This window comes from Cervus canadensis, chromosome 6 (assembly GCF_019320065.1).
Source record: "Cervus canadensis isolate Bull #8, Minnesota chromosome 6, ASM1932006v1, whole genome shotgun sequence".
NCBI lineage: Eukaryota > Metazoa > Chordata > Mammalia > Artiodactyla > Cervidae > Cervus > Cervus canadensis.
In genome coordinates this window covers 52,740,838-52,764,614 of record NC_057391.1, presented here as the reverse complement: position 1 = coordinate 52,764,614, position 23,777 = coordinate 52,740,838, and the positions used below count along the sequence as shown (strand labels likewise).

At 35.0% G+C, this 23,777-nt stretch overlaps 1 protein-coding gene across 1 annotated transcript in view; it reads right to left on the bottom strand.

Annotated features, from left to right (window-relative positions):
• Positions 1–10,982: 10,982 nt before the first annotated feature.
• WDR72 (WD repeat domain 72) overlaps positions 10,983–23,777 on the bottom strand; it is a 210,150-nt gene continuing 197,355 nt past the window's right edge. Inside the window, exons 19-20 of the mRNA XM_043472933.1 lie at positions 17,819–17,923; positions 10,983–12,472 (exon numbers count right to left, since the gene is read on the bottom strand). Of these exons, the coding sequence (XP_043328868.1) occupies positions 12,417–12,472; positions 17,819–17,923 (161 nt within the window). The 3' untranslated portion in view covers positions 10,983–12,416. The remainder of the gene's footprint in view (positions 12,473–17,818; positions 17,924–23,777) is intronic.

The window sequence follows — 23,777 nt, the reverse complement described above, 5'->3', positions numbered from 1 at the left end:
TTTCCTGCTCCCTGGCAGGAGTGTGTGAACAGAAAAGTGGCAGCATTGTACTGCTCCCTAGTTAAAGTCTGTGCACATGGGCAGTTGGGACACTCCATGACACTCTGCCATGAAAAGACAACTTACATAATGGGAGAAGATATTTGCAAATCACATATTTGATATAAGGTTAATATCCTAAATATATAAGAAATTTATACAACTCTAACAAAAACCACCAATTCAAATTTTTCAGAGGATTTTTTCCCTGAGGATTTGAATAGGCATTTTTCCAAGGAAGGCATACTGATGGGCAACATATACAGGAAAAGATGCTCAATATCACCAATCATCAGGGAAATGCACATCAAAATCACAGTGAGATATCACCTTATGTCTGTCAGACTGACTTTTATCTAAAAGATAAGAAATAACAAGTGTTGGTAAGAATGTGGAGAAAAGGGAGTCCCCAGCACTGTTGGTAGAAATGTAAATTGCTGCAGCCATTATAGAAAACAGTATGGAGAGTCCTCAAAACATTAAAAATAGAGCTGCCATATGATCCAAGAAAAGGAAAACCCTCATTTGAAAATAAATATACATGCCTGGGTTCACTGCACATTATTTACAATAGCCAAGACTTAGAAACAACACAAGTGTACATACACAAGTAATTGGATAAAGAGGACATGGTATATATACATGATGAAATACTGCTCAGTCATAAAATGGAATGAAATTTTGCCATTTGCAAAACGTGGATGGACCTTGAGGATGTTATGCTAAGTAAAAAAAAAAAGCCAGAGAGACAAATATTTCATCATTTTACTTATATGTGGAATCTAAAGAAACAAAAACAATCAAAACAAAACAGAACCCCAGACTCAGGTAGAGAGAACAGGTTGGTGGTTGCCATAAAAGGGAGGGCATTTGAGGGGAGATGAAAATGGGTAAGCGGAATTAAGAAATATAAATTTCCAGTTATAAAATAAGTCATGGAAATATAATGTACAACATGGGAAATATGGCCAAGAATATTGTATTAAATTTGTAAGGTGACAGTAACTAGACTTAATATAGTAACCATTTTACAGTGTATACAAATATTGAATCACCATTTGTACACCAGAAATTAATATAATATTGCATAATTGTACCTCAATAAAATCAATTTTACTTAAAAGTAAAATTTTACATGTTTAACAAATGTAAATATACATGGATGCAAATTTTAAATGGCTTTTTAAATATAAATTTCAAGATGCCAGAGAAATTTCACATCTATAGTGTACTGATATTTTGTGTAATATTTTTCTTTTTTTCTGAGAATACTTTGATAAACTTTTGAGAAGCATGCATATAAGTAACCTTCAAGTCCACTGGCTAGCTGTGCAGACATAAAATATTTTTGACCAATACACTTAGATTTCAAAAAAATCTTGTGAATAACTACATTCTCAATATCCTTTTCAGCTATTTGGTTTCACTATCCCATACTCATTAATCAAGCATTACACTCATTAACCATGTTACAAAGAAGGATCATTAACATCTGTGGCCAGATGTTTAGGAAAATCCCCTGCCTGAAAGTCACGCCTGCTGGATTACTCTGCACGCTGGTTACAGCTGGCTGTGATAGGGCAGCATCAAACACGTGACATCACTGTGGCGTTCATAGGAACCATACAACCTGGGTAATTCTTTGAGCTATGATCCTAAACAACCAAAGAGATACCAAGTTAGGACACATGCAGGGCAAGCAGCTGAGGGACACTCAAAGATTCCAGATAACTCTTTTTGTAAATTAATTCAATATACCAACACTTGCTTTAACAAAATGTGTAAACTGGCAATATATCCATTATTTCAGATTATTTGTATTTCTCAATTTTAGTGACTGCCTATCATTTACCTTTCCTCCACTCCCCACTTCCTTCATACAGTCCCTTCATCCTCCTGATAGTTATATTATCTTTTTTGTTACACTAATGATTACTATGTAATAATTATTACTTGAATATTCACAGTTGAACTACATTATCCACTATGATTACATTTCTCTCTCTTTTCATTTGCTTAGTTTTCTGTCCTATGCAATACCTGTCACTAACCCATTACCAAGCCCCTTGATAGAACCCTGAGATCTTTCTCAATATAGTCAGACCTATCAGTAATATACCAGTTTTGTTGTTCTGGAGACCTCCCTACCAGAACCCTTTACTTTCTGCTACAACAGACCCAGTTGTTTTCCAGGCCTGCAGACAGCAGTAGACATGCAGTCTACCTTCGTGGTCTCTTGGGGAATTTCCTTCTTTCCCATGTTGTATGTGTTGCTCTTTCTCGGCTTACATCCTCTTGAAGGTGGATCACACCCCCAGTAATTTTATGAGGAAAGGTACATGGAAGCGCTAGATTGGCTAAGTAAAGAATTCCAGAATGGAAATGGTTTTCACTGTGATATTTAAGTGTTTGTTTCATTTTTATCTAGCATCCTGAAGTGCAGCTGAGAAGTCTAATGCTATTCTGTTCCCATATTGCTCACATAGGGCAAAAGTTCTCTTTTCTGAAAGTTTTAAGGATCACCTCTGAGTTTAGTGCTGTGAATTTTCACCAGAATGTTTGTGTGGAGCTTTGTCATAAATTTTGTAGTGCACACTGTGGATTCTTTTAATCTGGAACTTGTTTTCATCATATCTAGAAAATTTGCTTGATTTTATTTTAGATAATTTGCTTCCCTCTGATTTCTCTGTTTACTCTTTTCAGAACTCTCATTATCATTATTATTATTATTATTAACATTTGACTTCCTTTCATTGAACTGATCTTTACATTTTCTTATTATCTCTCTTATTTTCTATTTTCTGGGAGATTTCATTAATTACATCTTCCAGACTTTTTAAGGGGGAAAAAACATTGCTAATAATTGAATGTGTGTATGTATGTTTTGCTTACTGCTGTATTCTCAATGGCTGTAACAGTGCCTTGCACATAGTAGAAATTTTTTTTAAAATGTTGAAATGAATATATGAATGTTATCACATATTTTTAACTTCCTGAATGTTCCTTTTCCTAGCCTCCTACTTTTGTTTCTTAAAGATACTTATCTTTTTGATTATAATAATTATAAATGTTTGGGGATTCTCCTGTAATACCCTATATAGCCTGCTTTTGCTGTCTTTTTTGTTTGTTTGTTTTTTATTTGTTTGTCTATCTTTCATATCGAGAGCTTTCTTCACATGGCTGGTGATCTTTGACTTTCCAACTAGTGAGTCACAAAAGTGTTTTGTGTTCCTGGGCAGGCTAGAGTGCCCAGCTTCACCCTGAGTTATCTGGTTCTTGATGTTTCACTGGAGCAGCCTGAATGGTCCACATCTGTAAATCTTTTTTTCTCAGGGGGTTTTTCAAATGTTTAACTGTGGTAAAGCATATATAACATAACATTTTCCATTTTAACTGTTTTTAATTGTACAGTACAGTAAAGATGAGTACTGTTAGATATATACACATTGTTGTGCAACCAGTTTCCAAAACTCTTTCATCTTGCAAAACTGAAACTTTATACCTATTAAACAACCATTCATTTTTCCCTTTCTACTTTCCTTCCTCCTCCAGGTAACCATCATTTCTGCCTCTATGAATTTGACTACTCTGGGTTCCTCATAAAAGTGAAATCATACAGTATTTGTCATTTTGTATCTGGCTTATTTTACTTAATGTCTTCAAGGTTTTACTGTAGCAGAATTTTTAAGGCTGTAGCATGTGTTGGAATTTTTAAGGTTGATTTATATATAACTCACATTTTGTTCTTTCATTCATCTATCAATGGATAAAGTAGCTTGGGTTCCTTCCCCCCTTTTCTGTTGTGAATAATACTGCTATGAACATGGTTGTACAAACATCTCTTTGTGATCCTGCTTTCAGATATTCTTTTGGATATAAACGCAGAAGTGGAATTGTTGGATTATACGATACTGTTTTGCATTTTATGTAGCACCACTGTGTTGTTTTCTACAGCGGTTGCACTATGTTACATTCCACCAACAGTGCATAAAAGTTGCAATTTCTGGACATGCCCACCAGCACTTGTCACTGCCTGGCTTTTTTTTTTTTTTTTAATAGTAACCATCCATAATGTGTGTCTAGTGGTATCTCATTTTCCCTAATGATTATTGATGTTGAGTATCTTTTTATATGCTTATTGGCCTTAGGCTGGTTACTTTATCAGAAACAAATTCGTCTGTCGCTTGTCCAGGGTTAATAAAAATGGTTATCCACTTTTTGGGAACAGAGAAGAAAGGAGTTGCAGTTGGGGTGTGGCCATAAGTTTGCAGATTTTTATCCATCCCTCCTTTCTAAGATGTTGTTCCTGCTGTCAGTTAGGTTTAGTGTTCTGAGTCTAGAATCCCTCTTGATTACCCTGTTCAGGGAGGGAACCTCCAAGCATTGTCAGGGAGAGAAGCAGGATGGGAATTAAAGATATTAACTATTTCTTTCAGTTTTCCTGTTTCAGCCATGCCTGTCACTTTTAGAGGTGACAGTTGACTTTAATTTCTGAGACTTTAAGGAACTCTGCAACACCAGTCAACTCACTTTTTGTCATCATCCCTTGTAGCATTTATTTACTTTTCAATTTTAAAATTTTTGCTTTATTTCGGTTACTCCTTTTCCTAGTCTCTCATTTTCCTCTGGAATTATGTCTTTTATCACATTATTTCTCAGGAGAGGGTGGAGATAAAAGTGTGTCTTTAGTTTGCCACTTTAACAAAAACTCCCTTTAGTCATCTTATTATAGTTGTTATTTTTATTTTTATTGCCAGTTATTACTGTTACTAATCCATACCCTTTTTTTCCATTTAAGGGAAAGAAAGGGACAGAAGCAGAGAACTCTCATGAGAAATTCCACCAAGCTTTCTCAAAGGAAAAACAAGGATGAGCGTCTCTTTCCAGGTATATTATGTTGTTGTTTAATGTCAACTTCCCACTTTAACCCTTTGTTGACTCAGATTTTCTACTCAGCTCATCTATTTTCAGATTTTTCCTAAAAGGAAAACTTTTCTATTATGTACCATCCTCAATGGGAAGGCAAAATTCAATATACACTGTTTTGTTTTACAAAATCTTTCAGAAATTCATTGGCTTTTAAAGTTTTGGGATACTGCTTTAAAAGTATGTATGTGTTTTGATTTGGTCTCATTCATCACACTCATATAAAGCTATAGAATCATGCCTGTTAGTGTCATCTGATAATATGAAGACTGATAGAAGTCAGGAGGGAAGCTAGCTGTCATTTTGTATAGGCTTAGATGGACCATGGCCTGTCCTATTCTGACATAAAACATTCCCAGAGGATTGTCTTTCAGGAGCCAGAAGAAAAACTATTTACTATTATCACCTAATAAATTGAACATTATTGTTTTTGGGTCCTGGCTACCAGAGTAATGCTGGGCTCATAATGAATGTGTTTGAGAGCTTTTATCTTTTATTTTTTGGGGAATATTTTAAAAAGGATGAGATGGTTGGATGACATCACCAACTCAATGGACTTGAATTTGAGCAAACTCCGGGAAATGGTGGACAGGGAAGCCTAGCATGCTGCAATCCATGTGGACTCAAAGAGTAGGACACAACTGAGCGACTGAACAACAATGAGTATTACCCATGAACCTGGGGACAGTCTTGACCTTTAAATAAACTGTTGAAAACTTTGAAACTAGTCCTTGATCCTGGGAGTGCTCAGTTAACATGCAACATTTTAAAAGAAAAGACTTTTATGAAAACAAACTATTTAGCTTGTTTATACCAAAATGTTCTCCCTAATCTGAGTTAAAGCACTTATTCAAGCACTGGAGTGCCATGATGCTTGGCTGTAGTTGAGATTTAAAAGCAGGCATTTTTGGTATGTGTAGTAATTTCAATTATTTGTATTATTATATTAAATAATACTGTATATACATATGGTGGTTGAGAGACTGCAATTATTAGTCCCAATATATAGATTAGAAAATTGAGGTTCAAGATATATGAAACTACTTTTGTCATGCCAGATAGTAAGAAAGTGATGTCGTGAGATGCAATGCCAGTACTAAAGAATCTATGTGCAATGCCTGCTGCAATGCAAAATACCTGTATTAAACTACATAGATAATTGAGGAAAGTGATCAAGAACATGAAGAACAAAAGAAATAAGGAATAGTAAAAACCGGATTAAAAGATACCAAACGTAGAAACCACTCCTCACCTTTTGCTTCACCTGTGCCTGGAATGGTGTATATTTGCTAGCTATTGGGCACATTGACCAACCGTGTACAAAAAGGACACTCTGAAGAATCCCTCACTAAAGCTAACTATACTTACTATCACATGTCCTAGTTCTAGCAAAATGCCAGGAATTAAAGAAAAGCTCACTGCTCTTCAGTTTCTGTTATGAAAGAAGGGCCCACTTATTTACATAAAGGTGGTCCTCCTGGTTTCACTTATGCCTGGGTGCAGGAGCCATCTGCTTTTGCAAGGGAGTGACCCTGCCCCCCATCTATACAATGGCTCGACACTTTCTTTTTGTCTTCTGGCCAGAGAGGTGCCTGGGCCTCTCTGCTCGGAGCCTTCATTTGATTTGCACATAGAACTAGCTGGAATGCAGTCACCTCTAGTTAGGACAGTCAGAGAAAATGGCTTTATTTGGATGATGGAAGGAAAATCTTTCCACATTGACTAAATATTCTGACTCCTTAGATATTGCAAAGAATAAAGGGACAGACTTTCACCGTTCCCCAATAAAGCTTAGGTAGTAGTGGAATAAAGCAGTGTTTTCTTTGTTTTTCTTCAAAGAAAGGCTTTAGCCTAAGAGAAGGTAAAGAAGTAAGATCCTAGTGAATAAAGAAACAGAAACCTAATACTACCAACATGTACGAGAGTAGACTTTGACTTCTGTATTAAGGGAAATGATGAATGTTTTCACATGATGCAAACAGCTTTAGCACAACCTTAAAATAGTACGTTAGAGATATGTGAAGACATAGAGAAATTTGCCTGTACACTTTAAACCTTTTCTCTTCCACAAAGATTTTTAGTAAATATATGCTTGGTCTAGAGCTCAGAGAATGTGAAAGAAAATTTCTAGCCTTGAGTGTTGCTGCCACCTACATGGCAGGAAGACTACAAACAAAACCTAACCCATTTCTACACATGCATCAGCCGTAGGATACTTGTTATGAAAACATACTTTAGAAATCCCCAAATTTGTTTCTTTATTTGACTATCCCAATCACAACTGAAGTGATAGTATATACTATTTGATCTCACTTCTTATCTCAAATTCTTGCAGAAATTGGAGCAAATCGCTTTGTTTAGATTGGTGGGAATACACCAGTTATATGGAATAAGGGCTGATCCAATGAAATCTTCCTTAACATCAAAACAATCCAAAATGCAACTTAAGCCCTGTGACTATGACTGTCTCAGGAAGAGGACGAAGGCTCCCAATCTTACTGTCTGATAGTTTTCTCTCCCTAATCACGCAAGCTCTAAAATACAAGAGGAAGAAATAAGTAAAATGTCTCCTCAGTTGATTGTAACTATCATGTTCATGGTGCATGTTCAGTTGTGTTTGACTCTGCGATTCTATGGACTATATATTGCCAGGCTTCTCTGTCCATGGGATTTTCCAGGCAAGAAAACTGGAGTAGGTTGCCAGTTCCTTCTCCAAGGGATCTTCCCAACCCAGGGATCTAACCTGGGTCTCCTGCATTGACATGGAGATTCTTTACCACTGAGCTACCTCGGAAGACCCATTATAACTATGGAAGTGAACGTGTTAGTTGCTCTGTTGTGTCCAACTATTTGCAACCCAATGAACTGTAGACTGCCAAGCTCCTCTGTCCATGGGATTTTCTAGGGAAGAATATTGGAGTAGGTTGCCATTTCCTTCTCCAGGGAACTTCCCAGCCCAGGGATCGACCCTGGGTCTCCTGCATTGCAGGCAGTTTCTCTACCATCTGAGCCACCAGGGAAGCCCACTATAACTATAAATTGATGCAAATGGAGATAACATAAATTTAAGAAATCTTTAAATATAGATAGGAAAGGTTATTTCTGATAGGAAATGCAGTTGTCACTGCAGGCTATCTCTTTAAAAGTCTAAAGGAAATTTGTGATATGAAGAACATGTCATAGATCTTATTTTTATCTTGGATGGCATCATCTGAGACCATGATGCTCAGTGACTAAGGCTATGTGAAAACACCTTCTCCCTGGAAAATACACATGTGAGATTGAAAAGCCGATTGATGACTTTATAGGTAACTGCAGTTAAAATAATTGCTAAGTGAATAAATGATAGGTTTTGTAAGCAAGTACCAAGCAATTATTGCTATTACATCATGTTATAAATATTGGCATTTTGCTGGCACTTGGCACTTTCCAGATTTAGGCATAGTGTTTACTAAACATGTACTAATTATCTTCAGTGTTAAAAACCTTGTATCCTTGAATTAAAAGATCACTGCTACCTTTACAGTTAGTAACATGTTGAAGACAGAAAGGGTCCGAAAAGGATAATGAGAAAACATGGTTTGTGGAATTGAAAAAGGTATTTGGGGAAGCAATGTCAAAAGGAAGCACCATATGTGCTCAACATTTCCCCATATATACTGATAGAAATAAGCCATTTAAAGCATTTTCAATGGTCTGTGGCTTTGGTTTTCATATAGTATTAAAAAAGTATATCTTACTATTTGCATCCTTATCATCATGTGCATGATGATGGAGTTGTCACAGTCTATTTACCTGCAATATACTTTCTGGGATAAAAGTTATTTATCCTAGACTTAATGAATAGAGTCTAAAACTAGAAGACAGCAAAAAATTCAGTAATCAAGATAAATGTATTTCAACGGAGTATTTATAAAAATCAAAATAATGCAAAAAACTTGACACTGAAATCTTTAATAAAGTTGGGATCTGCAAAGGTCTGATGAGGGAGAGAGAACTGAAAGAGGGGTGGCAGGACAGAGCTCACTATAGTCCCTGCCCTGCCAATGACATGAAATGAAACATGCTGTCTTCAAGGGTCACAGTCGAATAAGAGTTTCCAGTGGCATGTTCTTACTGGAATATCTGTTAATTTCCAGTTTACAGTTTTACCATACATACTATCTGTAGCGTCTTTGTTGATGAAATCACAGGGGATCACTGAACATGAAGCCATGTAATTTCATCAGAAAGATATCTACTTAACAAAGTTTTAACTTAGCAACTTTTTTGAATTAATTCAAATTAATTTTGAATTAATTTTCACAGTTAATGAAAGTATTTTACATTGCTAACTAGGTACATGTTTACAGAACTATGACTTCCATATGAGAGTAGATGCAACTGAGCATTTTACATGTAAAAGGGCATTTTGTGGAGAACCAAAGAATATATAGTACTACATTTAAATAACTGTGTAATAAAAATGCATGCAATATAGAAATTTTAAAATTACATGAATGAGTCCAGTCTATGAAAATAAGTCTTTAAAGTCGATTGGAATTAATATATTCTGAGCCTTCATTTAAAACATCTGAAATAAAACTTAAATTTTAAAAGTTCAATTATTATGATGTGCCCTCTAAAGATTGAAGAACAAGTATATCTTTTCTAAAATGTTCATATGAATAATTATAAAAGGCTTTTAAATACATAACACTGGAAGAAAATATACAAGGAAGGAAGTAAAAAATACCTCAAATATTATCTTGAGATAGTATAGTAATACTTAGTAAAATATTTCCTAGAATTTTTCTAATAGTGAGATGTTCAAAGTAGTCTTAACTTAGTTTCTAAAATAGCAACAGAAAATTTCAGGCCTGAGGCCACCATTCTATGTTTATAATGCTATAAATTTTACCTTATATTTGAACTGTTTTACAGTGTTCAGATTGCTTTCCATAAACCACCTCATAGAGGGCCTCTGGACGAGCCCTTTGAGGGAGTTCTCCACATGAACGGGGAAGCGAGGCTCTGAAATGCAGAGCAGGGACACACTGCCTGGACACATGGAAGTGAAATCTTGGCTCTTAAACCTAGATTCTTCCCTTATGCAGTATAGCCAGTGTGTAACTCCACAATGAATGACAGAACCCGGCTTGCAAATTTGAAAATATGAATTCCATGGAGGAAAATATATAATCATAAACATCATCAAGATTATTGCCAAAAAAGAAACTCAATGTAATTTTCAAATGATTTATTTATTACAGTGACAAGGAAGACTCTAAATACAAACAGGTTCTTTTGCTAATATAATTACTGTCTTGTTACCTAAGACTGGACATACAAAAGAATAAACACTTAAATAAGAGGCAGTCAGTTTTGAGTTTCTAGCTGTGGTACCCTATGAGTGTTCTATTTAATTGTGTAGCAATTTACTATTTCAAATTCTCTTTGCAACAGAAATTCCTGAAACATGTTGAACATAAGTCAATATCATTATTTTTAAACAGACTAGTGGATCTGTATCATAGATACACTTACACATGGATATTAGGGAATGTTATTTAAGTGTCTATCTCTAAAATTCTCATTTTTAGGAATTAAAAGTTTTTATATTTAATGGTGTTATTTTCCAGAATTCATATTAATAAAAGAAAATTTTAATGAGTCATTTGATAGGAATTTTTAAATTTTAGCAACTAGATGTGATGCCAACAAAATCTTAAAAATCTCTTTTAGTGATGCCAGGGTTATCCTACTTCTAATTTCTTATAGCTAGTGGCATAATAAAACATTTATCAAGGATTCAATATTGATTTCCTTGGACCTGAAAAAATGCTCAATATGGCAACTATTTAAACTTATTTTTATTCTTTTTGAAAAAAGAATAGAACATAGCTATAAAAACAAAGAAGTTATTTTTAATCAACATATTTAATGGTTACAAATATAAAAATTAAAAATATTTTGGGGAGTACTCCTTGTAATGGCTTTCAGAACCAGCACACAGCATGCAAGAAACTGTGTTCTACTGCTTAGCTTAATACCTTCCTTTATTTTGAAATTTGTTCTAAGTGGTTTTTGACAATTCTCAGAGGGTGACGAAAGTACATACATATACATAATTTTTCAAAGGATGATAGTTTTCCATCATTATTCATTTAACAATATGCTACTGAAATAAAACTCAAAAGTAATTCCAAGTAATATCATCTTTTAGGGCAAAAAAGAGAAAAACCAACAACACATATTTTTATCTATTTTTTAAAAGTCAGTCACCTGATGTCTAGTTATGGTATATTCACTTAGGTCAATAATTAATTGTAAGGTCCTTAAGGGCAGAGACCACACTATTTCAATTTTATAGTTCTATTCTCTAATCTCCCCCTATACCTTGCTCTTTGCAGCCTCCCTTGCACAGAATCTGATGCTTGTACCCCCAAAAATGTTTGTTGAAATGACTAGAATTTCCCTATTAGATAGATGTATAAAGATATGTATCATATATTTAACATATTAATTCCATTTTTCTATGGATTAGTCAATATTTGTACTCATGTGCACACTAATAATCTTCTTTGTGATTTTCTATAAATTCAGGAATTATACAATATAAATCACAGCAAATAAATCAGATCTCTGAAGGCCTTAATAGATCAGCACTTTATGTCTGTTCCTGTTTATATTGCTTCGCATATTTTATTTTGAGAATTCCTGCTTCTTTCTGGGAATAGAAAGTCAAGCTTCTTTCTGGGAATAGAACTACAAGAGTTTATACTTAATAAGGATCAATCGTGATGTGCTATCAGTAGTTTCCCCTTCCCTAGTTCACATCTATATGGCCAACAAGATCAACCTTTAGCTAAAGACATTAGCCTCTATGTCATTAGAAGTCTAAATTAACTTGACTGCACAAGATTGGTTTCTGTTATACTGTGTATCACTTATTTGGGCTAATTGATGACTAAATGGAATTGGCTACTTTGTTGACAACATTTCATGCTTAAAGATGAGATTTACTGTAGGATGATTGATTCAAATTAAAGCATCTACTAAAACATAAATGCCTTCACCTAGCAAATCAAACAAATTTGGTAAAGTTTTAGAGTAAGTACATTTAAGCAACATTAAATTTAAAAGCATTGTTTGTTATATTGTTTAAACGCAAATGGGGTTATATAATTCAGGAACTGTAAACTGGAAGAAAAATCTAAATGGTATTAAATTTGTGTCTGTGGGCTGCTCTGCTTGTTGGAATTACAAAATGATTTAGACAATGATTTCCTAAAACTAGAGGAATTTGAATATTTTTGATCAGTAACGACTCTGAACAAAGTACCGGCAAATCTACCACAAGTTAATAATTAGACTAATAATAACTTAGCTTATATATACAGTGATAAACAAACGGCATGGTTGGGTTTTCTTAATTTGTCCAAATCCAGTTCCTATGGATGAGGTTCCAGTTAGCACAGCTTGCAGGAGCACACCTTTTCGATCCATAAGTGATGCTTTTGTTTACCTGGAAAGAAGACAGATTATCTTGGGTTATATGGTGAAATGCAGAAAGGGAAGGAGGAAAGAAGGGTAAGAGGAAGGGTGGAAGAGAGAGGAGGATGAAAGGAGAGAGGAAATGAAGACAAATATAAGGCAAGAAAGGGAAGAAGGAAAGAAGAAAGCGGTTACTCATAATTTCTACATTTCTTTCTCTATACTAAATAAAATGTTAATATAATAAAGAAATTCTTATAAGCCAAGCCTCAGGTAACTATTTTAATTGCACATCTTATTAATATGTTTTTTTTTAAATGACTGAGAAAAATCAGAAGTTGTCAACAAGATTAATTGAGTTTGAAATTAATAAATTTCCATAAATTTCAAGCAGTTGAATTGTTCTTGGAGAAGCTCACCATGGCAGTTTTAGGACAAAATGGTATAAATATCAGTTGAAATATGGTTTGAGCTGTAGAATTCTTAAAGAAAATGTATTTCTCAGACTGCAAGCTAAAAAAAAAATCACTTTATTAAATTAATTTGACTAATTAGAGCATTGTGCCTTAGTTAACTACTTCTAAACACATTTATATTAATAATGTGACCAATCATAGTAACTCCCATTCCTACTGGAAAAAACTCAAAAAGCTGATTATTACTTTAACTAAACCAATATTTGATATTGTATTATATATGTATTACATATATATGCCCATAATTTTATATCCTTTAAAAATTATTAGATTAATGCATTTTCCCTTTTGGTAAATTATTTAAAATATTGATATTGTTAAACACAACTAGAAGATAGATCTTACATTTTTTTACTACTTAAATTGTTCTTACTTCTTCTAGAACATTTTTTTAGCACTAGTCATAAGAAGTGTGTTCTTGATGGCTATGAGTGATGGGCTGCTCACACATTCTACATTTTTTCTGCTTCATGCATCATCATCAGCCATCTCCAACACTCTACTCCTGAATCTGTCCTACTTTCTGTTACCTGATTTTTGCTGGTGATTCATGAGTCAGAATAGTATATATAAAAAAAAGCTTCGCTTTTCACAATGTAGTGTCCTCTACGAAACAGTAAGAAACCTAGTTTTGTTCATCAGATTCATGCAAATATAATATTGATTAACAATGATGTATGTAGATCTACACACATAACATGCTATATAAAAACCACTAAAATGTTCTGTTAATGGCAGAATGCATACTGATTATAAACTACTTCAGAATGACATAAAAATGCTTATCTAAAAATGCATTTTTTTTGTACTTCCAAACACTCTTTTGTCACCATTATTTTCAGCTGAAGCCGTATTTAAGTGCACTATCCCTTAGTGCACTAGTAAATAAAATTCTTAGTTTTCCAAGCCAATAAGGTGATAAAAGCTCAAGGTTTCTCATTAACACTTGGATAAAATTTGTGAATGTCACACTAAATTTTTATCATCATGAGTACAAAGATAAGGGGCCAAGAACATTTTTTTTAATATTCTGGAGATCAGGGCTTGGGCTATATACAATCACTGTGCATTAAACAGTTAATAAGAAGTTAGCCAACAAAATACTAAACTGAACTATTTTTGTGATAACATCTTTCAGATTCGGAAGTGACCAGGCCTTAAAGAGCCAAAGAAAGAAAGCCTAATGGCCCTAAAAACACAAAAAAGGGAGCTGTAAGTTCACATGTTGTCTCAGTGCTTCTATTACTAGACATCAAAGTTATTCCCACAGGTTCCGGGAATGTATATATGCTGGTGAAGAAGCCAGTAGACTTCACAGAGTCTAAGCCAGAAACTTCAATCTGGGATTCACCTGTGAGTCAAAAGTCTTTGCTAATGAATTATTCCAAAGAAAAGACACTGCTGAGGGAGACTTTAACCTATCAGACAAGACCTCCAGGTTCACTGGCAGGGTCAGAGTAACAAGAATGCTGTGGTCTAAAGCTGCTTTGCCCAACCTTAATGGACTGCAGGCACTCACCTGGGTATTCAACTTGAACCAATAAAGAGATCACAATGGCATGATGAATAAGGTAGAGCCCTCTAGAGGAGGTGAATGACCACTCCACCAGGCATCTAAATTGTGACCTATATGCACGCTCCAGCCCATTTACAAATGGGTCATCCCGGCTGGTGAAGCAGTGATGTCAATGGAAAAATAATCTACATACTGAGTTAAAACCCATTTTGTTCAAAGATAATTCACAAAGTCAATCTTACTGTTTTATATAAATTCTAAAAATTGGATTTTATTACTGGCATTTTAAAATGCTTCACCAACATTTTAAAAATTTCAACTTCATTTAAAAAAATTTAGTTTTTCTGCACTGTAACTTTCTTACTCCCTGCAGATGCAAACTAATTGATAGGAGCAATATAAAGCTATGTAAGTTTCAGTAAAATGATGTTTTAGAGGATTTGCCAAGAAAAGACTTTACTTGGAGAGAACAATATATGATGCAATACACTTGAACTGTGCTTGAGTAGAAAAATGATTTTGTTTTCACTTTCTGGATGCTGTTTGAATAACTATTTATTACATCATATATATTAGTTATTTAGAATTGCATAAATAAAGCCCTGTAAGGTCAATATCCATTAAAGGCAAAAGACTGATAACATCCAACTTTGTAATTAGGGGATTTGCATATATATGAAAGTGCTAAACATAATTTTAAATAAGTGAAAATATTCCAGGTGAAAATGATAAGAGTCGCTCATTCAGATTTAAATATACTTCTTTCCATACAAGAAATAATGAATATAGTAATGTAGTTATAAGCTTAGCTACTGAAGCACTTCTACTGTTTTGAGGACATCTTATCAAACTTTACCACTTAAAGATACCAAATTTTACTTTTTTTCTTCTAACAAAGGTGGTTTAACATGCTTTCCAGAGCAACACCACCTATACCTGGTAAATAGAGGTCACTAGACCACCAAAGTAATGTTTACACTTTTGGAGCTCTACATTTGAATGACCTGATATTTTGAAGTTGATTTTTGGACTTTGAGAAGTGGCCAGTCATATTTTCATAGTTGAAGGGAAGTCCCACCATGCCACCAATTTCACAAATCTTCCTTGATGTTCGGTTTTAAGAATTTTGTTTCTCAAATGCTCATACTTCAAGGAAATGCACTCTATCATCAAAATCTTTCTTACTAAACAAGCATCTCTGTCAGAAGTGTCTTAATTTCTTATCACAGAATTTTATCCACACAAGGAGCAATAAATAATTCATGCCACTGCCTCTTTGTTGTGTGTCCCTGAACTGCACGGAGCTGCCAGGCTGACAGCTGTGTCCGGACAAGCACCGAGGATCTGACATGACAAGTGACTAACAAGTTTCTCTCAGTTCATAGAGAAGGAAGACAATGGCCCAAAGTGCAGAAAGAAACCCTGAGACAAAATAAAACTGCTTCTTTCTTTTTACCTAAGTGTTTGCTATGAGCTTATTTCCACCCCACAAGCCCTGGTCATTTTATAGGACTGCCCAGCCCCCTTTATTCCTCACACTCGCTTGGCCATTTACGCCCGGCCACGGATCAATATGAGCAATTCTTGGAGAAATACGATGTCTCCATGACAACCAAGCCACAAATTCTCAGTGGAAGGCAGTGAGACCAGTAGTGAACTCTCCAGAGGTTTCTAGGCCTATAAGGCTAGATGTCTTAAAACGCAGGAATGGACAGAAGAAGAAGCCAGAGTAATTCATTCTTTATTACCAGTTTAATGATGTCCAATGTATAGAATGGTACTCACTTTTTAAGTTAAGATTCTTTATCAACACTTCTGTTTTCTAACTGATCTTTCTTTTTTGACATATCCTTTTGTTTATGCCAATCAGATAGACTGTGCTATATTTGAATATCACAATTACACTCATACTGAGGGATGACCGAAATTTATTCTACTTTTAAAACAGCATAAAGCTGATGTATTTTTGCAAAAAAAAAAACACAATGAACACTTCAGTAAAAACTTCACTCATGGATTTAACTGCCTGATAAGGTGATTGATAGAAAACTGTTGATCAACACAGTTTAAAAACCTAGTCAAAATCAGACAATTTTAGTCAGAACTAAAAGTAATTTAAAAATGCTACCACTACTGTCTCCCTTTTCACGTGGGACACATCTATATGGCAGTGGGTGGGGCTGTTGTGCTGATGAAAAATTTCTGTCATTGCTAGAGACGCCATTTCTCAGTCCCATGGATGCTGAGGCAGAAGCGTGGCTGAGAACAGACACACAGCAGCAGTTTGTCTTTTGAGGAATCTTGGTGTAGTGGAGGGGACTGAAATACAAGCCATTGCCACTGGGCCAACTGGGGTTCCAAGATGACTTAGGGGACCTGACATAGATTGCAGGCTGCACCTTTCACTGAAAATTAAATCTCAGTAGCTCTCCTCGGGGAAGGATCAGGGGACTGTTTGCAGCTGCCCCCTGTCAGCGAAGGCTACAAGATTTGGAAATCTCTTAACTAAGCTGACAGACCACAGAGAGGATGAATCAAAAATCTGATACATGGATCAGCACACGAAGATGTGAGAGGGTAGAGGGTACACAGCAGCCAGAGAAAACAGGAAAGAAAAACGTCCAAGGAGGGAAGATAGTTAACTCTTTCGCTCATGGTAATAAGGCATCTTCTAGCATTTAATGGCTTTATAGTGAGCCAGGAATTGTCTTTCAACTCTCATAAGTTTTTTTTTCCCGTCTTAATTAATTCGTTGTTAAGACTAAGTAGGCTTCAAAACAAAACAGAAAGAAAAACTCATGCTTAAATTTTCTTGGACATATCCTTCCAGTACATTTCTGTCTATTCTTTCTACAAAGAAAATACAAACATCAGTAACCTGGACAGAGGGTGAATTTTATTGAATGAGGAAGGGTTACTCTTTTGTGTTCATTACTGTTATGCTAAAATCCTCTCATCCCAGTTAGAATTCTGTTTGTCTTTAGAGGGGTAAATAAGATTGTAACAATGATGCTTTCTCTTTTCTCCCTTATTCTCCACTTCCTCTTGATTCCATTATTTGAAATATTTAAAATGTTGCTATTTCTCCAGTTTCCAACCTCTGCCTCTATTAACCAGTTTAGCCTAAAATTGATGATAATGAACTAATAGTGTCAGCTTCCCTTCTCAGTCATAAAGCCTTTGTACTTCCTCCAACTGAATTCTTGATGAAAGAGGAAAAGATAACAGCTCCACACTGTGACCCCTGGAGGTGACCATTAATTTGACAGTGCAGCTGCTAAAAGAAAACAGCATTACAATGTCCTCTCCCCCCACCCCCTTCCAAGGACCCCAAAGCTGTGTCAAATTTATCATTTATACTTGACTATTTTTAAATGGCTTTCACCTGGACTCTCAGACTCTTCCAAGACACATCTGTCAGGCATGTCCTCGGTGTCTTGGAAGTTTGCCGAGTTTGAGTTGCTGTCATGCTTGACCGAACTGACTGGAGCTATTAAAAAAGAGAGCAAAGAAAGAGAAAGAGGGCGATGAGAAAGTAGTAATAAACACCATTAAATATTTCCTTTCATTTCCACAGATATTTCCAGGGACACACTACATAAACACAAATAATAGATTGAAATAAAATGTATCCTCTAAGTATGTATTGGCAGACATGTAATTAGTTGAAAAATCTATAGATGAGACTTTATCTTAGAAGAAAAATAAGTTCATGGCATCAGTTTAAAAGCTACAAAGTAACAAAGTGATCCCTTCGAAACAGAAAGCGTATTTTTAATGCCTGAATCTGAGTATAGTCAATTAACAGCAACAGGACCAGCTCTGTCCTGGTGCAGTCGTTCTTTTTGTCACACAAATCACAGTGGATGAACACTTTTCATGCATTTCTTTCATCAAATTAAAAATGATGGTTCCAAACACAAATAAAAAATCCCTATAAAAGTAAATTTAAAAGATAGGATGAATACATTGCAAATGATAATAAGGAGAGGTGGTCTTTTGAATGGTAGGTCTTCACACAACTACAATGAGATTTTCTGAGCAGGAATTATGCACAGAAACAAAAGCGAAAATAGGAATATAAAATTTCCTATAAACACATTACAACTACTAGATCTGTTAGAGAAGCAAAGGCTTAAGTTTCCACATTTTCCTACAAGTAACATATTTCCTTATTATATTTGTTCAAGGAATCACTTAATCAGGAAGCGTAAATGTGGTCTTCATGAAGACACTTTGAATAATAAAACAAAGCAAGCCTTAAATAATGTAAATTATGTCGTACTCATCTAAAGCCAAGCAGTATGGACTTTTGTCTATCTATCACAGATTTCTTTGGTGAAAATTACCACTGTCTCCTCAGGTCCTGATAACACACACAACATATTATTTATGAGCTGTAAATGCAATAGAGGAAATATATATTTATGTCATAATATGTTTATATATATATATATTTAGCATAGATATTTAATAAGAAATAATCTGTTGGCCCAGGGCAGTGGGCTGGCTGCTGTTTGTAAGCCTCCCTTAGGAGATGAGGGAGCAAATGCACAGGCTAGAGCTTATGTTACTTCACACATTCAATAAGTGATGCAGAGGGCTGCCTGAGGGCCAAAGTAGCCTTAGGAGAGCTCACACCTCCCAGACTCCTGTCTTGTTTTCATGGACTGTGCATAGCAGTGGTGCCCATAACCTGAAACCCATATACACACATTTAAAGGAGACCAGTAACATTATTTTGTTCTAAATATCCTGTCCAGTTTCACCCACCCTCTCAGAATACCAATAATGCCGCTTTGTTGTGTGGAAAGGCAAGCACAGAATTAGAATTCACTTTTTATTTGGGAATAAAATATGAGAAAACTATACAAAATTCTGATTTTGGATAAACACACACAGCTTTTCATTTTGAGTTCTCTGAAAACGAACAAGCATGGAAGTAGGTACCACGTTTGTTTTATTCACCTGTGTATGCCCTGGGCTATTGTATAAGTATTCTTAAAGATTTGTGTGATGAGTAAATGGATAAACGAATGAAGCAGAGGTACCATACTGGATGTCCTCCTGATTCAAGAGTATATATGCTTTATCTTTAGTTTGATCTGTTCAGCTTCTTGTTTAGGCCCACTTGAGATGAAAGATGTATATTTACAAAGTGGTGGTGTTGGGTTAGTCCATGACTTGGAAGGAGAGCTAAGTAGTATGTATGGCCTAAGTAGTTATTTTGATGTCACTGCTTTTAGTTTTCCTCAGTTTAGATCATACTTACAGTTTACTTTTGAATCCACAGATTTTTTTGAAATGTTTAAGTGGAATAATTAAATGCATCAAAGTTGCAGAATACTATTACAATGGTCAAAATTTTCTGGCCTACTTTCTTGATTTTTTTAATATTTATATATCTTGCTAATTTTCTGAGATACTTCTGTTGGTATTTATAATAGGGAATTAGCCATACAACTGACAGAAAATGAAGCAACATCTGTGTTTACTTGGGCAAACATATCATACTTGGCATCCCACACATTATTCTTTCATCTAAAACTTGCATCTATTCATTTATCTAGTCATTTCTCCAAAACGCTCTTCTAGATACAGGGGCCTCAAAGAGCTGAAGAGAGCATGGTATTAGAACAACAAAGTCCATGCCTACCACCAGATTTAGTGGCAATAAAGTAGTCCCAGGATGAACTGACATTCCAGATCTTTCAAGAAAATAGGGAAGTTAGATGTATCAATAGTTTTAGCTGCATGAACTTTATTAAACTCACACTATAAGGTACCTTTGCAGGTATTTTTGTCTCCAGAGAGATTGTGGAGGGTGCTGTTTGTGTGTGGGGGAGTAGAGTAGAGTAGTAGAGTAGAAAGTGTTGTTCATTAGTTGTTTGGCTTAATTGCACTTTTGCTTCCAAATTTGAGAGATGGTACAAGATTTGCCTTTTAGTTTTTACTGGGTAGCTTATAGAGTATCTGGTTAAATTCACTGTGGAAGAAATTCTTACATTCTGTCAATTGGGAACAATAGACATTGGAGAGGTTAATTACTGCCATTCCACTTTTTGTTTTTTTTTTGATGGGCCAGTGTTTGCAGTTATTCTTTTGGGTGTTTCTTGTGATGTGTGACATTTCATCATCTAACTCTGACATGATGTGTGGCCTAGGCTTCTCTAATGAATAATTTCAAAAATGATGAAATAAAAAAAATATTGATCTGGTGATTATCAGGCACAGCATAGAGCTCTGTGCTAGATCATGTGAAGGGATGAAAAAATGAGGCGTTTCTAAGGTGCCCACATACAACTTGTGATATAGTTGAGTTATAATAGAAACTAACTAATAGGAGCATTAGAGACAATATTCCAAGAGTAACATGGTTTTTAAGGAATGCAGAGGTAATTCTCCTGCAATAGGGTGTGTTAGGAAGTGAAATTTGAATTAAATCTTGTTGAGAAGTAATATGAGTAGCCCAAAAGGAGCTTGTTCTCTGCAAAAGGAAAAGATGTGAATTCAGGCCTGGCCAAAGAAATACAGTAGCCTGATGTCACAGATATATTTAACAGAGTATTGCTGCCTACTTTTGTATGTATTTTTAATGATTCTCCTTACATGTTGCTTTGAGCTTTCCCTGAATTGCTGTTGTGGCTAATTCCTCTCACCTGTAGAAGTTAGCTATAGACAGGTTTTTCCTTGCCGTAGATAGTCGATAATTTGATCTTTACGATGGTGGACCCATTTATCACAGTAAGTTGTCCTTTCACTATACATATTGATTTTTATTTATCAATACTAAAGTCCATTTGTAGCTCATCACTAAAGTTCTTGGATATTTTCAGTAGTTTTTGAAGATGCATTTTAGAGCTTGGCAGAGAGGTACTTTTGACATCAATATAGTGCAAATGGTTGCTAGGCTCATCCTTAACTTAAAATCAACTGTTTATTTCCTCTGTAATGCATTCTGAAATAGTCTACATTTGGGGGGTGAGAGGCAAAAAAGATAAACACTCCTTGACAGTTCTACCACTGAACGACGTAAGGTGTTCCATTTACTCATCACACACCTCAAAATATTGACAACTACAAGGCTAGTGTTCTAAATATCTTTGTAGTACCTTTGGAAGCTAGATAGGGGAGAAAGTCCATGTACTTGGTGAAGATGCCTTTGACTATGGTGTGCTTAATTATTAGTGTTAAAGAAATTCCTAAAGAAATAAATGGTTCAACTGTAGATAATACAAAATAAGTAGTTTTTAAATTACACTTAAGAACATATTGAAAAAGCACAGAAAATTTTATGACAAGTACTCTATAGAAGAATTTACTGAAACAAATATGGTGACAGGGTCAGCAGTGGTTATGCTCTTTTGAAAAATCAAAGTGTTAGTTGCTCAGTCATATACAACTCTTTTTGACTCGATAGACTGTAACTCCACTATCCATGGATTCTCCAGGCAAGAATACTGGAGTGGGTAACCATTTCCTTCTCTAGGGTATCTTCCCAACCCAGGGATCGAACCCAGTTCTCCTGCATTGCAGGCAAATTCTTCACTATCTGAGTCACTATGGTATGCTCCTTTACCTCTCTCTATTCACTATTTTGGCTTCAGTTAATGTGTAAAAATTCCTTCCTGTCTTTTCTCATCATTTGCAGAAATGCAAATATTCATTAAAATTTGAAGATGGCTAGGTCAAGGCATGGAGAAGGAAATGGCAACCCACTCCAGTGTTCTTGCCTGGAGAATCCCAGGGATAGGGTCACACAGAGTCGGACACGACTGAAGTGACTTAGCAGCAGCAGCAGGTCAAGGCAACAAACAACTACAAGAAACATCCTCCCCGTTCATAGCGAGAGAATGACCACTGGGAAAAGTCTCCATCATCTCCACAAACAGTAGTTGATTCTTGTATGCTGGGCCAGTACTGTAGTATATACAGAGTCTTTGTTAAAAATCCATATCAATCACAGTGTGAATAAAATTTGTAATGCAAATAATGTTTTCAATATGATGACTTATAAGTGATTGAAAAATAAATCCCATCTGGCATATATATGGAGTTTGCAGAAGTACTGGAGATAGTGATAGGAAAATCATTAACAAAAAGATATAACAGTTTGAAATGCTGGTCAACAGAGTAGAATAAACCATTGTAGTAGTAGATAAAACTCGGACAGAAATCTTATTTGCACCTTATTCAAAGGCATAAAAATAACGCGCAAGTTGCAGAGATTAGGAAAGACTAAAACTCTGCTCAATTAGGAATGAGTAGTGGAAAAGAAGTCAAAGACCTGAGTTACAATCTACCAGCTCAATGTGGTGGCCAAGAATTGATCACTTCTTTTGCTGATAATTTGGATCTCTTCTCAATAATAAAGAATCACTGTGAATAAATTTTAAAAATCTTTCTATAGGTTTAGAAGAAAGAAAAACTACAATAAGTTCAAGTAGAATTAAACACTCTTGCGACCCTGACTGACCACAAGAAAACTGCACTACGTTTTAAATTAGGAGGCATAATCAGTGAAAAGACTTTAAGTGATAATACTAAGGTTGGAAACAAAGAAGATAATCATTTGAACAGACCACAAATTCAGTTCACAGAGTGATTCTCTCTGGACAGATGTCTTATCAGAAAAACATATGTAGCTAAAGAGCTATGTAAATATTACCCCTACTTAAAGAGTATCTACTGAGATAAACAAGTGATAGAACCTCCTGATTATATTTAAATAGCAATAGCTACATCCTGCATCAGACTTTAGGCTTACTTTGTATTCAGTGTACACTGGAGACTGGGAGAAAAAAAAAACATATAGGAATGCCTAGAAATAAATAAAATATCTAGTGCTGCTTTATAACTAAGAAATAACTGTTTTATGGACAATTCAGCAAGATGAGTTAAGATTAGATTTATGTGTTTTACTATCTTTCTGCAAGTATAATCTGACATAGAATATTATTTTCTGGGTGATATTTTCTAGTGTGAATTGCTTTAAGCATGAGATATTTTGGGATACATATAATACATAAACACAGAAGATCAAATTATTTACTATCTAAGGGAAAAAATTTTTGTCTATAGCCAGTCTCTACAGTGAGGTGTACAACTAGATGTCTAATTTGAGGGATGATAAATGGGAATGAGAAAGTAAAATTAAATATATAATTAATAATTAATTAATAATTAAAATTAATATTAAGATATAAAATTTTTCCTGCTATCCAGGAAGTTTGAGCAATAGGCTGCTTTGGTAAGGCTGATAAATAAGAAAGTACATCTAGCCTAATGTAAGATACAAGGCAGATACTTGAACTATTTATGAAATTACTGAGTAAAACTGCTAA